The 13,704-nt window shown below is 42.6% G+C and overlaps 1 protein-coding gene across 2 annotated transcripts in view; it reads left to right on the top strand.

Moving 5' to 3' along the window:
* Nucleotides 1–13,704, top strand: part of ttc27 (tetratricopeptide repeat domain 27) — a 135,090-nt gene that overhangs the window by 14,651 nt on the left and 106,735 nt on the right. For both annotated transcript variants that reach the window (XM_078404657.1, XM_078404658.1), the window contains exons 4-5: nucleotides 1,453–1,593; nucleotides 6,834–6,936. In XM_078404657.1, coding sequence (XP_078260783.1) covers nucleotides 1,453–1,593; nucleotides 6,834–6,936 — 244 coding nt within the window. The remainder of the gene's footprint in view (nucleotides 1–1,452; nucleotides 1,594–6,833; nucleotides 6,937–13,704) is intronic.

Here is a 13,704-nt window from a genome sequence, read left to right on the forward strand (position 1 = left end):
AGGAGAGGTTGAATATTGTGGTGAGCACTGGAGCAAGCTGAGTGACAAGACTTTAGTACTCGCCCAGATATACCATCTGGGGCTCCAGCTTTCCTCATGTTCACATGCGTCAGAGCCCTCCTCACGTCGTGCTCGGACACCGAGAATGTGTGCACATCCCCAGCGGTGGATCCCCCTCCAGCCTCGCTGGCCAGCGCGCTGGCGGTGTTGTTTTTAGACGGCGAGCTAGGGGTGATGTTGCCCGTCTCGAAACGTGCCTAGGAGTTCAAGTCATTAGCTAGGGAGGTGCCAGCACTTCCGGTTGAGGGGGGGGGGGGCTGCACGTTTATAAAACTTCTTCTAAATTTTTAGTACAATGAGGGCCAAAATACGGTATGTGGTCCTTGCCCTGTTAAAAGACACAAGGATTGCTTTGTCCAATAACATTGCTAGCATTGTAAGATTGCAGGATTACATGAATTGATTTTCTGCTCCCGTGGGCCAAGCAGCATCTCTCATCTCTGGAGAACCTGGCTAGGTGATGTTTTGAGTGGGGAGCCATCTTCAAACAACTGCCTTTGTACAATTGAAGCTGTAACCATTAGCACAGCACCCGTTTTATTTTGCCACGATCTTTAAACTGTGAGCATTTTTTGCAGTGCCCATATTTAATGTTCAATGCAGACGATACTTGAGAAAATGAAAGGGGGCCATTTTGTGAATTGTTGGTGTCTGTCAGAGTCAACATTATCAACAATACAAAGTTAAATATACTGCCAAATTTCAGACCTGGCTCCGTTTAAACTCTGGAATAAGTAAGAACAGACAGGATTGCATCTGAATCTAATAGTTATTTTGCTGTAGAAGACACCTGAAAAACTGACTGAGGATGTGTGAGGAAATTGCAGATGCTAGTTTACAAAATAAGACAAAGTGCTGGAGTAACTCAACGGGTCAAGCAGCATCTCTCATCTCTGGAGAACCTGGCTCGGTGATGTTTTGGGTGGGGAGCCATCTTCAAACAACTGTTTATTGGCATAGAGTTGAGAAAGAATTCCGAGCTGAGCAGTGCTTTAAAGATGGCCATAAATTTAGGGTGGCTCGGTGGCGCAGCGGTAGAGCTACTGTCTTGCAGCACCAGAGACCCGGGTTCGATCTTGAATATGGGTGCTTGTACGTACGAGGTTAGTACGTTCTCCCCGTGACCTGCGTGGGTTTTCTCTGGGATTGTCGGTTTCCTCCCACACTCCAAAGACGTACAGGTTTGTAGGTTAATTGGCTTGGAATCATTCTAAATTGTCCCTGGTGTGTGTAGTGTGCAGGAATCATTGGTCGGCACAGACTTAATAAGCCGAAGGGCCTTTTTCCGCTCTGTATCTCTAAACTAAACTAAATTGAACAAAAAAAAATCCGGAGTGGAGGGATGTCAGAAAAGGTAAACATTATTAGTGAATTTTTGTTATTTCATTTCAGCCTCAAAACATACGAGCCGCTTTGTTGAATAGTTTGGTTTTGGACGGGGAATCAATTTACAGCCTCCTCTCCAACCCCATCCTGCTGACGTTAGCCAGGACTATTCTGGTGAGCTGCAGGGATAAACTGAATCTTTTCCAGGTAAGAGTTCAAATGCCCTTGATGTTCCCGCGTTACAGATTAGCAAATAATTCACACCAATTATGCTTGAATTTTCCCAAAACTGATTTTGAGTCATTTGGTAAATCGTAGTTCATTTGCAAAGCACTGATTGTCTAAGTATGAACTCTCATTTTACCTGCATGACTTCAGGATAAATTCAACAAAGGATTAATTCAAGATGAATTTGTAGAGCAGAGGGATCTAGGAGTGCAGGCGCATAACTCCCTGAAGGTGGAGTCGCAGGTGGTTAAAAAGGCTTTTGGCACATTGGCCTTCATCAGAGTATTGAGTATAGAAGTTGGGAGGTCATGTTGCAGTTGTATAAGACGTCGGTGAGGCCACATTTAGAGTATTGTGTTCAGTTCTGGGCACCGTGTTATAGGAAAGATGTTGTCAAGCTGCAAAGAATACAGAGAAATGTGTAGGAAGGAACTGCAGATGCTGACTGAAAATAAACGCAAAAAGCTGGAGCTTTGTGTCTATCTAAGAGTACAGAGATGATTTACGAGGATGTTGCCAGGACTAGAGGGTGTGAGCTATAGGGAGAGGTGGAGTAGGCTGGGTCTCTATTCCTTGGAGCGCAGGAGGATGAGGGGTGATCTTACAGAGGTGTATAAGATCATGAGAGGAATAGATTGGGTAGATGCACAGAGAGTCTTGCCCAATGTAGGTGAATCGTGGACCGGGGAGCATAGGTTTAAGGTGAAGGGGGAAAGATTTAAAGGAATATGAGGGGTAACTTTTACACACAAAGGGTGGTGGGTGTATGGAACAAGCTGCCAGAGGAGGTAGTTGAGGCTGGAACTATCGCAATGTTTAAGAAGCAGTTGGACAGGTCATGGATAGGACAGGTTTGCAGGGATATGGACCCTTTGCTGGCAGGTTGGACTAGTGTAGCTGGGACATGTTGGCTGGTATGGGCAAGTTGGGCCAAAGGGCTTATTTCCACACTGTACCAATCTATGACTCAACAGAAATCAATGGAATTCACCGAACCATTTCCAACATCCATTATGGTCATAAGTGGTAGGAGTAAAATTAGGCCATTCGGCACATCACGAACACTCTGCCATTCAATCACGGCTGATCTATCTCTCCCTCCTAACCCCATTCTCCTACCTTCTTCCCATAACCCCTGACAACCGTACTAATCAACAATCTATCCATTTCTGCCTTAAAAATATCCGTTGACGGCCACAGACTTCTGTGGCAATGAATTCCACAGATTCACCACCCTCTGACTAAAGAAATTCCTCCTCATCTCCTTCCTAAAGGAACTAATCCTTTAATTCTGAGGCTGTGACCTCTAGTCCTAGACTCTCCCACTAGTGGAAACATCCTCTTCCGGTATCTGTTCAGGATTGGTCTCTTCAGGACTAGTCAACAAAAACATTGGTCTGGTGAATTTTGGTTTAGTTTAGAGATATAGCGCGGAAACAGGCCCTTTCGACCCACCGGGTGCATGCCGACCAGCGATCCCCGCACATTAACACTATCCTACACACACTAGGGACAATTTTTACATTTTCCAAGCCAATTAACCTCCAAATCTGTACGTCTTTGGAGTGTGGGATGAAACCGAAGATCTCGGAGAAAACCCAGGCAGGTCACGGGGAGAACGTACAAACTCCAGACAGACAGTACCCTTGGTCGGGATGGAACCCGGATCTCCGGCGCTGCATTCGCTGTAAGGCAGCAACTCTACCGCTGTGCCATCATGCTGCCCTAATTTTGACCAGGTTCTCAGGGAATGATAGCCTCCTGTATGATATGGCATTGCAGTAAATGAAATTTGTGCAGTGTACCGAGTACAGAGAATATCGCAAGTTTTCATTGATGTATAATTTGACATGCAGAACAAATGGAGACTTTTAATACTGAGAAATTTCAAAATTCAGCTGAAGTGGGTCATGGTAGTGCAGAAAAAGTAGACCAAAAAGGGATAAAACGCAAGATCGGAGCGGCACGGTGGCGCAGCGGTAGAGTTGCTGCCTTACTGCGAATGCAGCGCCGGAGACCCAGGTTCCATCCCCACTACGGGTGCTGTCTGTACGGAGTTTATACGTTCTCCCCGTGACCTGCGTGGGTTTTCTCCGAGATCTTCGGTTTCTTCCCACACTCCAAAGACATACAGGTTTGTAGGTTAAATAGGCTTGGTGCACGTGTGAATTGCTCCTAGTGTGTGTAGGGTAGCGTTAATGTGCGGGGATCGCTGGTCGACACGGACTCGATGGGCCGAAGGGCCTGTTTCTGCGCTGTAACTCTAAACTAAACTAAACTATGAATGAAAGGCTACAAAATTCATGGTGTACTTTGGAGACAGTGGATAAGGAAGAAAGATAGGGAAGGACGAATCTGAGGATAATTTTAAATTGAGGTTCTGATGTACTGATGTACATTGATGTAATGATGTACATTGTGTTCCGATGTACATCTGTGAGTATCCACGGTCTTAAATGATGGCAAAATGTTGGGGGAGTCCAGAACCAGGGGCCACTGTCCAAGAATAAATAGGAGGCCATTTAAAACTCAGGTGAGAAAAAAAAATCACCCAGAGAGTTGTGAATTTGTGGGATTCTCTGCCACAGAGGGCAGTGGAGGCCAAATCACTAGATGAATTTAAAAGAGAGTTAGATAGAGCTCTAGGGGCTAGTGGAATCAAGGGATATGGGGAGAAGGCAGGCACGGGTTACTGATTGTGGATGATCAGCCATGATCACAATGAATGGCGGTGCTGGCTCGAAGGGCCAAATGGCCTCCTCCTGCACCTATTTTCTATGTTTCTATTATTGACTTCGGGTGGCACGGGTGCCCAGCGCAAGAGACCTGGGTTAATTCAGACCGGGAGCTATCTGTTTGGAGTTTGCAAGTTCTCCCTGTGACCACGTGGGTTTCCTCCAGGTGTCCCAATTTCCTCCCACATCCCAAAGGCGTGCGGGTTTGCAGGTTAATTGGCCCTCTGTAAAATTGCCGGTGCAGGGAGTGAATGAGAATATGTGATAACACAGAACTGGTGTGAATGGATGATTGATGCAGATCGCAGACTCGATGGGCCGAAAGGCCTGTTTCCACACCATATTTCTAAACTAAACTTCCAAGTCAAGGAGGCATCTTGAAAGTGCAGCTGAAGATGTGCATGTAGCCGTGGCCCTCCTCAGTTGTGTAGTTTAGTTTAGAGATACAGCGTGGAAACAGGCCCTTCGGCCCACCCTGTCCGCGCCGACCAGCGATTCCCGCAAATGAGCACTATCCTCCACACTCTAGGGACAATTTACAATTATACCAAGCCAATTAGCCTACAAACCTGTACGTCTTTGGAGTGTGGGAGGGAACCTGGAAAAACCCACGCAGGTCACGGGGAGAACGCACAAACTCCTTACAGACAGCACCCGTAGTGGGGATCAAACCCAGGTCTCTAACACTGTGAGGCAGCAACTCTACCGCTGCGCCATCCTTATGGGGGTTTGTGACGTGGTATTGCAGTGGCCTGGGTGAATGATTGCAATGTATACAATGTAGGACAGTCATGTTCAACATGGTGGATAGAAAGCCAATTGATTGATGCTCTTGATGGTGGGCAAGTTTGTTGAAAGTTGTTGTAGCCAGTGAAATGGGGCCTATCCCAGCACACTCCTCACTTGCACCTTCTAGATGGTTTTGATGTGTTAGGTGGAGAATCACTAAACAAGAAATAAATACCCTGAAGAAGGGTCTCAACCCGAAATGTCGCCCATTCCTTCTCTCCTGAGATGCTGCCTGACCTGCTGCGTTACTCCAGCATTTTGTGAATAAATACCTTCGATTTGTACCAGCATCTGCAGTTATCTTCTTACAGAAATAAATACCCAGTCTCTGCCCTGTTCCTGCAGCCAAAGTATTTATGTGAGTGGTCCCAGCAGAGTCCTTGCTGACTCAACACTACAACTGGTGGGCTCCTATAAACGGGTGAGGGGGTGAGGGTGAGAGTGAGCTATATCTGATTTTTGCTATCTTTGATTTTTGAGTTTAAAAGAGAGTTAGATAGAGCTCTAGGGGCTAGTGGAATCAAGGGATATGGGGAGAAGGCAGGCACGGGTTACTGATTGTGGATGATCAGCCATGATCACAATGAATGACGGTGCTGGCTCGAAGGGCCAAATGGCCTCCTCCTGCACCTATTTTCTATGTTTATATGTTTCCATGTAAAATGGTGACGTTTTTATGTGGCAATTCAAGTCAAGAGAATTTATTTGTCATATGCACCAGGTCCAAGCTGTAACAGGCACATTGACACAAAAACAATAATAAATTGTCAGTAATTAATAAATTATCAACAATTATAAATAATAGATTATTTTATTCTCAGTAACTGGACCATGTTAGTGGATAAAAAACAGTACATAGACAACCATAATGGAGGCAAAGTGATGTTTGGGGTGGCACGGTGGCACAGCGGTAGAGTTGCTGCCTTACAGCGAATGCATCGCCGGAGACCCGGGTTCCATCCCGACTACGGGTGCTGTCTGTACGGAGTTTGTACGTTCTCCCCGTGACCTGCGTGGGTTTTTCCTAGATCTTCGGTTTCGTCCCACACTCCAAAGATGTACAGGTTTGTAGGTTAATTGGCTTGTTATAAGTGTAAATTGCCCCTAGTGCATGTAGGGGATCGCTGGTCGGTGTGGACTTAGTGGGCCGAAGGGCCTGTTTCTGCGCTGTATCTCTAAACTAAACTAATTGTGAACCAAGTCCAAAGCAGATTTAAACTTTTGATCCAGCATCTCTGTAGAGGTAGCGGTAGAGTTGCTGCCTTACAGCGAATGCAGCGCCGGAGACCCGGGTTCCATCCCCACTATGGGTGCTGTCTGTACGGAGTTCGTACGTTCTACTCGTGACCTGCATGGGTTTTCTCCAAGATCTTCGGTTTCCTCCCACACTCCAAAGACGTGCGGGTTTATAGATAAATTGGCTTGGTAAATGTAAAAATTAGGTTTATAGGTTAATTGGCTTGGTAAATGTAAAAATTGTCCCTAGTGTGTGTAGGATAGTGTTAATGTGCGGGGATCGCTGGTCGGCGTGGACCCGGTGGGCCAAAGGACCTGTTTCCGCGCTGTATCTCTAAACTAAACTAAAATATGTGGAATCTAATGATTTGTAGTCTTGCCATGATGGAATGACCTGACTGAATGTTTGTAAAGGTGAAATAATTGTTTTGAGAATAGTCCATCTTTGTTGCTTTTCAGATGTTGCCGTGGTGGACACTGCGATGTGCGAACATTCACCAGCAGCTGCTGGCTGAGCGCTCCTCTCAACTCTTCACCATCATTCAACACTGTGTTGACAAAGGTACACATTCCCTGCAATTTATTTTGTAAGAAAAATCCACATTATCAGTATGCAAAGGGTGGAGAGGTATAGTTTAAAAGAAGAAGGGTCCCAACCCGAAATGTCACCCATCCTTTTTCTCCAGAGATGCTGCCTGATCCACTGAGTTACTCCAGCACTTTGTGGCTATCGTCGGTATAAACCAGCATCTGGAGTTCCTTCAAAAGGGCAGCACGGTGGAGCAGCTGTCTCCGCGCTGTACCTCTAAACTAAAACACTTGCCTTTACTTTGTTGAAGTAAAAGTTCGCATGACATTCAACATTGCTCATTCTGGGTTCCATTATACTTCAGCAGAAGACTAAATGAGTAATAGTGATTTTCATTTCCACTTTGATATTCACATGGTTTTGCTGTCATATGACATAGTGTTGTAGAGCAGAGGGATCTAGGAGTACAGGGGCATGGTTCGCAGGTAGATCGGGTGGTCAAAAAGTATTTTGGCACATTGGCCTTCATCAGTCTGAGTATAGAAGTTGGGAGGTCATGTTGCAGTTGTATACGACGTTGGTGAGGTGGCATTTAGAGTATTGTGTTCAGTTCTGGCACCACATTACAGGAAAGATATTGTCCAGCTGGAAAGGGTTCGGAGAAGACTTACGAAGATGTTGCCAGGACCAGAGGGTGTGAGCTATAGGGAGAGGTTGAGGAGGTTGGGAATCTTTTCCTTGGAGCACAGGAAGCACAGGAGGATGAGGGGTGATCTAATAGAGTGAAGTGAATAAAATGCCAAGAGCCAGTTTGGATCAATGAGAGGAATAAATAGGGCGAATCAACAGTCTTTTTCCCAGGTTAGAAGAATCAAGAATTTGAGAGCACGAGTTTAAGATGAAAGGGGAAAGATTTAATAGGGAACTAAGGGACAACCTTTTTGCACTGTGGGTGGTGGGTATATGGAAGTTGAACCTGGTCCAATAACAACATTTAAAAGACATTTGGACATGTACACGGATAAGAAAGGTTTAGAGGGACATAATCATAATCATATCATACTTTATTAGCCAAGTTTTGCATCATACGAGGAACTTCATTTGCCATACAGTCATAACAATAAAAAGCAACAGAACACACAAAATACATTTTAACATGAACATCCACCACAGTGACTCCTCCACATTCCTCACTGTGATGGAAGGCGAAAACAGTTCAATCTCTTCCCTTCTTTGTCCTCCAGCGGTCGGGGGCCTCGAGCCTTCCATTGACGGGACGATATTGTCTCCCGTGGCCGGCGGTCAGGCCCTACGTATTGGGGCGATCAAGCTCCCGCATAGGAGGGATCTCAGCTCCCCCGCGCCGGGCGATCGGTTGGGGATAGTGGAAACTTGTGCTGGCTTTGGAGCTTCCCGACATCAGTCTCAACCGAGACTGCGAGCTCCTCGATTTTGAAATCCACAGGCATCGATCCCAGGCAAGGAAATGGGACTAACTTAGACCGGGCATCTTGATAGGTGCGGATGAGTCGGACCAAAGGGCCTGATTGCTTTAACTGTGCATGAATATAGCGTGTGAGTGTGAACAATAGATCTCATCAATTGTTATATTTAAAAAAACAGAACATGGTAGAAACTTAGTAAGTTCGGGGCTATCTGTGGTGAGCGAACCAGGGTTAACACTTCCAAAGTGATGAATGGTGGTTGACCTGAACCGTTTACTCATTCTGCAAATGCTCCTTGACCTGTTGACTCACCCTAACATTTGTATTTTTTGGGTGTGTCAAAGACATTGTTCTTCAGGCCTAAAGCTGGCACAGTAAGATTGGAAAGTTGTGCAGGAAGGAACTGCCGATGCTGGTTTGAACCGAAGATCGACACGGAGAGCTGGGGTTGCTCAACGGGTCAGACAGCATCTCTGTTGAAAAGGAACAGGTGATATTTCGGGTCGAGACCCTTCTTCAGACTGAGAGTCAGGGGGAAAGATGTTATAAAATTATAAAAGGGCTGGACAAGCTAGATGCAGGAAAAATGTTCCCAATGTTGGGGGAGTCCAGAACCAGGGGCCACAGTCTAAGAATAAAGGGGAGGCCATTTAAAACTGAGGTGAGAAAAACTTTTTCACCCAGAGAGTTGTGAATTTTCTCTGCCACAGAAGGCAGTGGAGGCCAATTCACTGGATGAATTTAAAAGAGAGTTAGATAGAGCTCTCGGGGCAAGTGGAATCAAGGGATATGGGGAGAGGGCAGGCACGGGTTACTGATTGTGGATGATCAGCCATGATCATAATGAATGGTGGTGCTGGTTCGAAAGGACAAATGGCCTCCTCCTGCACCTATTTTCTATGTTTCTATGAAAGGGTAACGAGAGACATAGACGGCGATATAGAGAGATATAGAACAAATGAATTAAAGATATGCAAAAAAAGTAACAATAATAAAGGGAACAAGCCATTGTTCACTTTGGCCTAGGTGAAAACGAGTTACAGATAATGAGACTCAACAAGATGGCTTTGAAGCTAGTACAACGACATGGGAGGGGCGGAGAGAAAGAGGACCAGAGGTCATAGTCTCAGAATTAAAGGAGGTTCCTTTAGGAAGGAGACAAGGAAAGCTGAGAAATTGTAAGGGTAGAAAGACCCTAATGGGAGTTATTTACTGGCCCCCAAACAGTAGCCAGGATATAGGGTACAAGTTACATCATGAGAGACAATTGGCATGTAAGCAAGGCAATGCTACGGTGATCATGGGAGATTTCAATATGCAGGTAGACTGGGAAAATCAGGTTAGCACTGGACCCCAAGAAAGGGAATTTGTAGTGTGCCTCCGCGATGGATTCTTAGAGCAGCTTGTCGTGGAGCCTACCAGGGAGAAGGCAATTCTGGATTTAGTGATGTGTAATGAACCGGATTTGAGAAGGGAACTCGAGGCAAAGGAACCACTAGGAGGTAGCGACAATAATCTGACAAGATTTAACCTGCAATTTGAGAGGGAGAATGTGATATCAGATGTGTCAGTATTGCAGCCGAGCAAAGGGGACTAAAGAGGCATGATGAGGGAACTGGCCAGTTAACTGGAAAGAGACCCTAGCAAGAGTGACGGTGGAACAACAATGGCAGGAATTTCTGGGAATAATCCGGAAATTGCAGGATCTTTTCAATCCAAAGAGGAAGAAAGATTCTAGGGGGAGAATGAGGTGACCGTGGCTGACAAGGGAAGTCAAGGACAGTATAAAACTAAAAGAGAAGGCGTATAACATTGCAAAGATTAGTGGGAAGCCAGAGGATTGGGAAGCTTTTAAAGAACAACACAAGGTAACTAGAAAGGCAATACGGGGAGAAAAGATGAAATACAAAGGTAAGCTAGCCAATAATATAAAGAGGATAGCAAGAATTTCTTCAGTTATATAAAGAGTAAGAAAGAGGCAAGAGTGGAAAATTATGCAGGAGAAGTGATAATGGGCAATAAAGAAATGGCAGAGGGGTTGAATAACTTTTTTGCATCGGTCTTCACAGTGGAAGACACCAGCAACGTGCCTGAAATTCAAGAGACAGGGGGTGGGTTAGTGGAGTGGCTATTACTGGGGAGAGGGTGCTTGGGAAGCTGAAAGGGCTGAAGGTGGATAAGTCACCTGGGCCAGATGGACTGCACCCTAGGGTTCTGAAAGAGGTGACTTTAGAGATTGTGGAGGCATTGGCAGTGATATTTCCAGAATCGCTAGATACAGGAGTGGTTCCAGATGATTGGAAAATTGCCAATATTACCCCACTGTACAAGATGGGAGCAAAGCAGAATAGTGGGAACGATAGGCCGGTTAGTCTGACTTTGGTGGTTGGTAAGATTTTAGAGTCCATTATAAAGGATGAGGTAACCGAGTACTTAGAAGCTCACGATAAAATAGGCCAAAGTCAGCATGGCTTTATGATAGGGAGATCTTGCCTGATGAATCTGCTGGAATTCTTTGAAGAAGTAAATAGCAGGACAGACAAAGGAGAGTCAGTAGATGTTGTTTACCTAGATTTTCAAAAAGCCTTTGATAAAGTGCCACACGTGAGGCTGCTTAGGAAGATGAGAGCCCAGTGTATCAAAGGGCAGATACTAGCATGGATAGCAGGTTGGCTGAAGAGCAGAAGGCAAAGAGTGGCAATAAATGGTGCCTTTTCTGGTTGGCAGTGACTAGTGGAGTTCCGCAGGGCTCGGTGCTGGGGCCGCTACTCTTCATATTGTATATTAATGATTTGGACGAGGAGATTGAAAGCTTTGTGGCCAAGTTTGCGGTTGCTACGAACATAGGTGGAGGGCAGATAGTGTAAAGAAACCAGGGACTCTGCAGAAGGACTTGGACAGGCTGGGAGAGTGGGCAGAGAAGTGGCAGATGGAATATAATGTAGCAAAATGTGGAGTCATGCATTTTGGTAGTTGGAATAAAGGCATAGACTATTTTGTAAATGGGGCAAGCATCCGGAAATCGGAGGTGCAAAGGGATTTGGGAATGCTAGTGCAGGATTCCAAAACGTTAATCTGCAAGTTGAATCGGTAGTAAAGAAAGCAAACACAGTTATTTCTTTTTTTTTTTTATAAATATTTTTATTAAACTTAAGCATATATTAATAAAATATACTTAACACATACATAAATTTCTATACTTTTTTTTTTTCCCAGAGAAGAAAAGATAGAGAAAAATAAAATAAAAATAAGAAATCCAAATTGGAGAAATGAATCGAGTATTAAGAAAGTTATCTATCCTTGGAGATATATCCATGATTTATTGTTCATAATTCTTCCTCCATTCCATTATTCGGGCCACAGTCAGCTCTCCGAACCAAGCCATTTTGACCCTTTAAATATACAATAAATGGAGACCATATTCCTCTGAAAAGATCCAACCTGTCCATTAATACAAGTCTCAATCTTTCCAGATGAAGTGTCTCCGACATTCCTGTAATCCACATTTTAATTGTGGGGGATGTAGGACCTTTCCAGAATTTCAGTATTAATTTTTTCCCAATTATTAAACTATAATCAATAAAAATTCTTTGATTCACTGTTATTAATTGATCTGTTTCTAATATTCCCAGTATTATTAAGTTTGAGTCAGGAATCAACTTCATATTAACAACATTCGAAATTATTTTAAATATTTCTGTCCAGAATTTAGTGATTTTTTCACAGTTTGTGAATATATGCGTTAAGTTAGCTTCCAATTGCTGACATTTGTCACAAATGGCAGATATATTTGGAAAAATACTATGTAATTTAGCTTTTGAATAATGTAGTCTAAGTAATATTTTAAATTGTATAAGAGAGTGTCTAGCATTTAGCGAACAGTGATGTATGTGTTGTAAACTTTCATCCCATATATCAGGTCTAATAATTTGACCTAATTCATTTTCCCATGATTGTCTATATATTTCTGTACTTGGAGCATCGTTTTCCAGTAAAATATTATAAATATATGATATCAATTTTTCTGTATTTGGGTGTTTATTTAGACATTCATCTAAAATCTCTGTCTTTCTATTTCTAATTTCGTGTGTATTTGCTTTTACATAATCTCTAATTTGTAAATATCTAAAGTAATCTTTTGAATGTAATCCATAAATTTGTTGTAAGTCTTGAAATGAAAGGAAAATTTTTTCCCTATAGAGATCTCCCATCTTATTAATTCCACAGTTTTTCCATTGTAAAAAACCTTTATCTATCATTGAAGGTTTAAATGTGATGTTATTTACAATAGTAAGAGCTAGTGGTATACATTCCAATTTTAATGTTTTCTTTATTTGTTTCCAAATACGTATTCCACTATATTATAAGGTTTTCACTATAGGTTTTCTTACTTATTTTATTATTGGCGAATAAAATCGAACTAATTTCAAAGGGCGAACAATCTTCTTTTTCCATTTTTAACCAGGTTGGTTGTTTATCTGTCTCTACTAACCAAAAGTTAATATTTTTAATATTGACTGCCCAGTAATAAAACATAAAGTTTGGTAGAGCTAGACCTCCATTTATTTTTGGTTTACATAAGTGTTTTTTGTTTATTCTATGGCTCTTATAATCCCAGATAAAGTTAGTGACTATGGAATCAATCTTTTTAAAAAAAATTTTAGGAAGATATATCGGAATCAGTTGGAAAAGATATAATAATTGTGGAAGAAAAATCATTTTTATTGCATTAATTCTACCTATCATTGAGATTGGTAATGTTTTCCAATATAAAATGTTTTTATTTAATTTATTCAATAAGAGCGGAAAATTAGATTTAAATAAAGAATCAAATCTTTTTGTTACATAAATTCCAAGATATTTTATTTTTTCGTTTGCTATCTTAAAAGGGAATTGTTGTAATATATGTAGATTATTTACCCTTATCGGCATAAGTTCACTTTTATTCCAATTAATACTATATCCTGAATATGATCCAAATTCAGTTATTAATTTTAGTAAATTTGGAATGCTAATTTCCGGGTTTGTGATATAAAGTAATACATCATCCGCATATAAAGAAATTTTATTTTCAGTATTTATGGTGTCATATCCATATATTTCAGGATGTGTTCTCACCCGTTGAGCTAAAGGTTCTAATGCAAGTGCAAACAATAGTGGGGATAAAGGACAACCCTGTCTGCAGCCTCGAAATAGATTAAATTTATTTGATAGTATTTGATTTGTTATTATTCTAGCTGTTGGATTGGTATATAATAATTTAACCCAAGTGATAAACTTCTCTCCCAAATTAAAAAATTCCATAACCGAAAACAAATAAGACCATTCCACTTGGTCAAAGGCTTTCTCCGCATCT

This window comes from Rhinoraja longicauda, chromosome 9 (assembly GCF_053455715.1).
Source record: "Rhinoraja longicauda isolate Sanriku21f chromosome 9, sRhiLon1.1, whole genome shotgun sequence".
Lineage (NCBI taxonomy): Eukaryota > Metazoa > Chordata > Chondrichthyes > Rajiformes > Arhynchobatidae > Rhinoraja > Rhinoraja longicauda.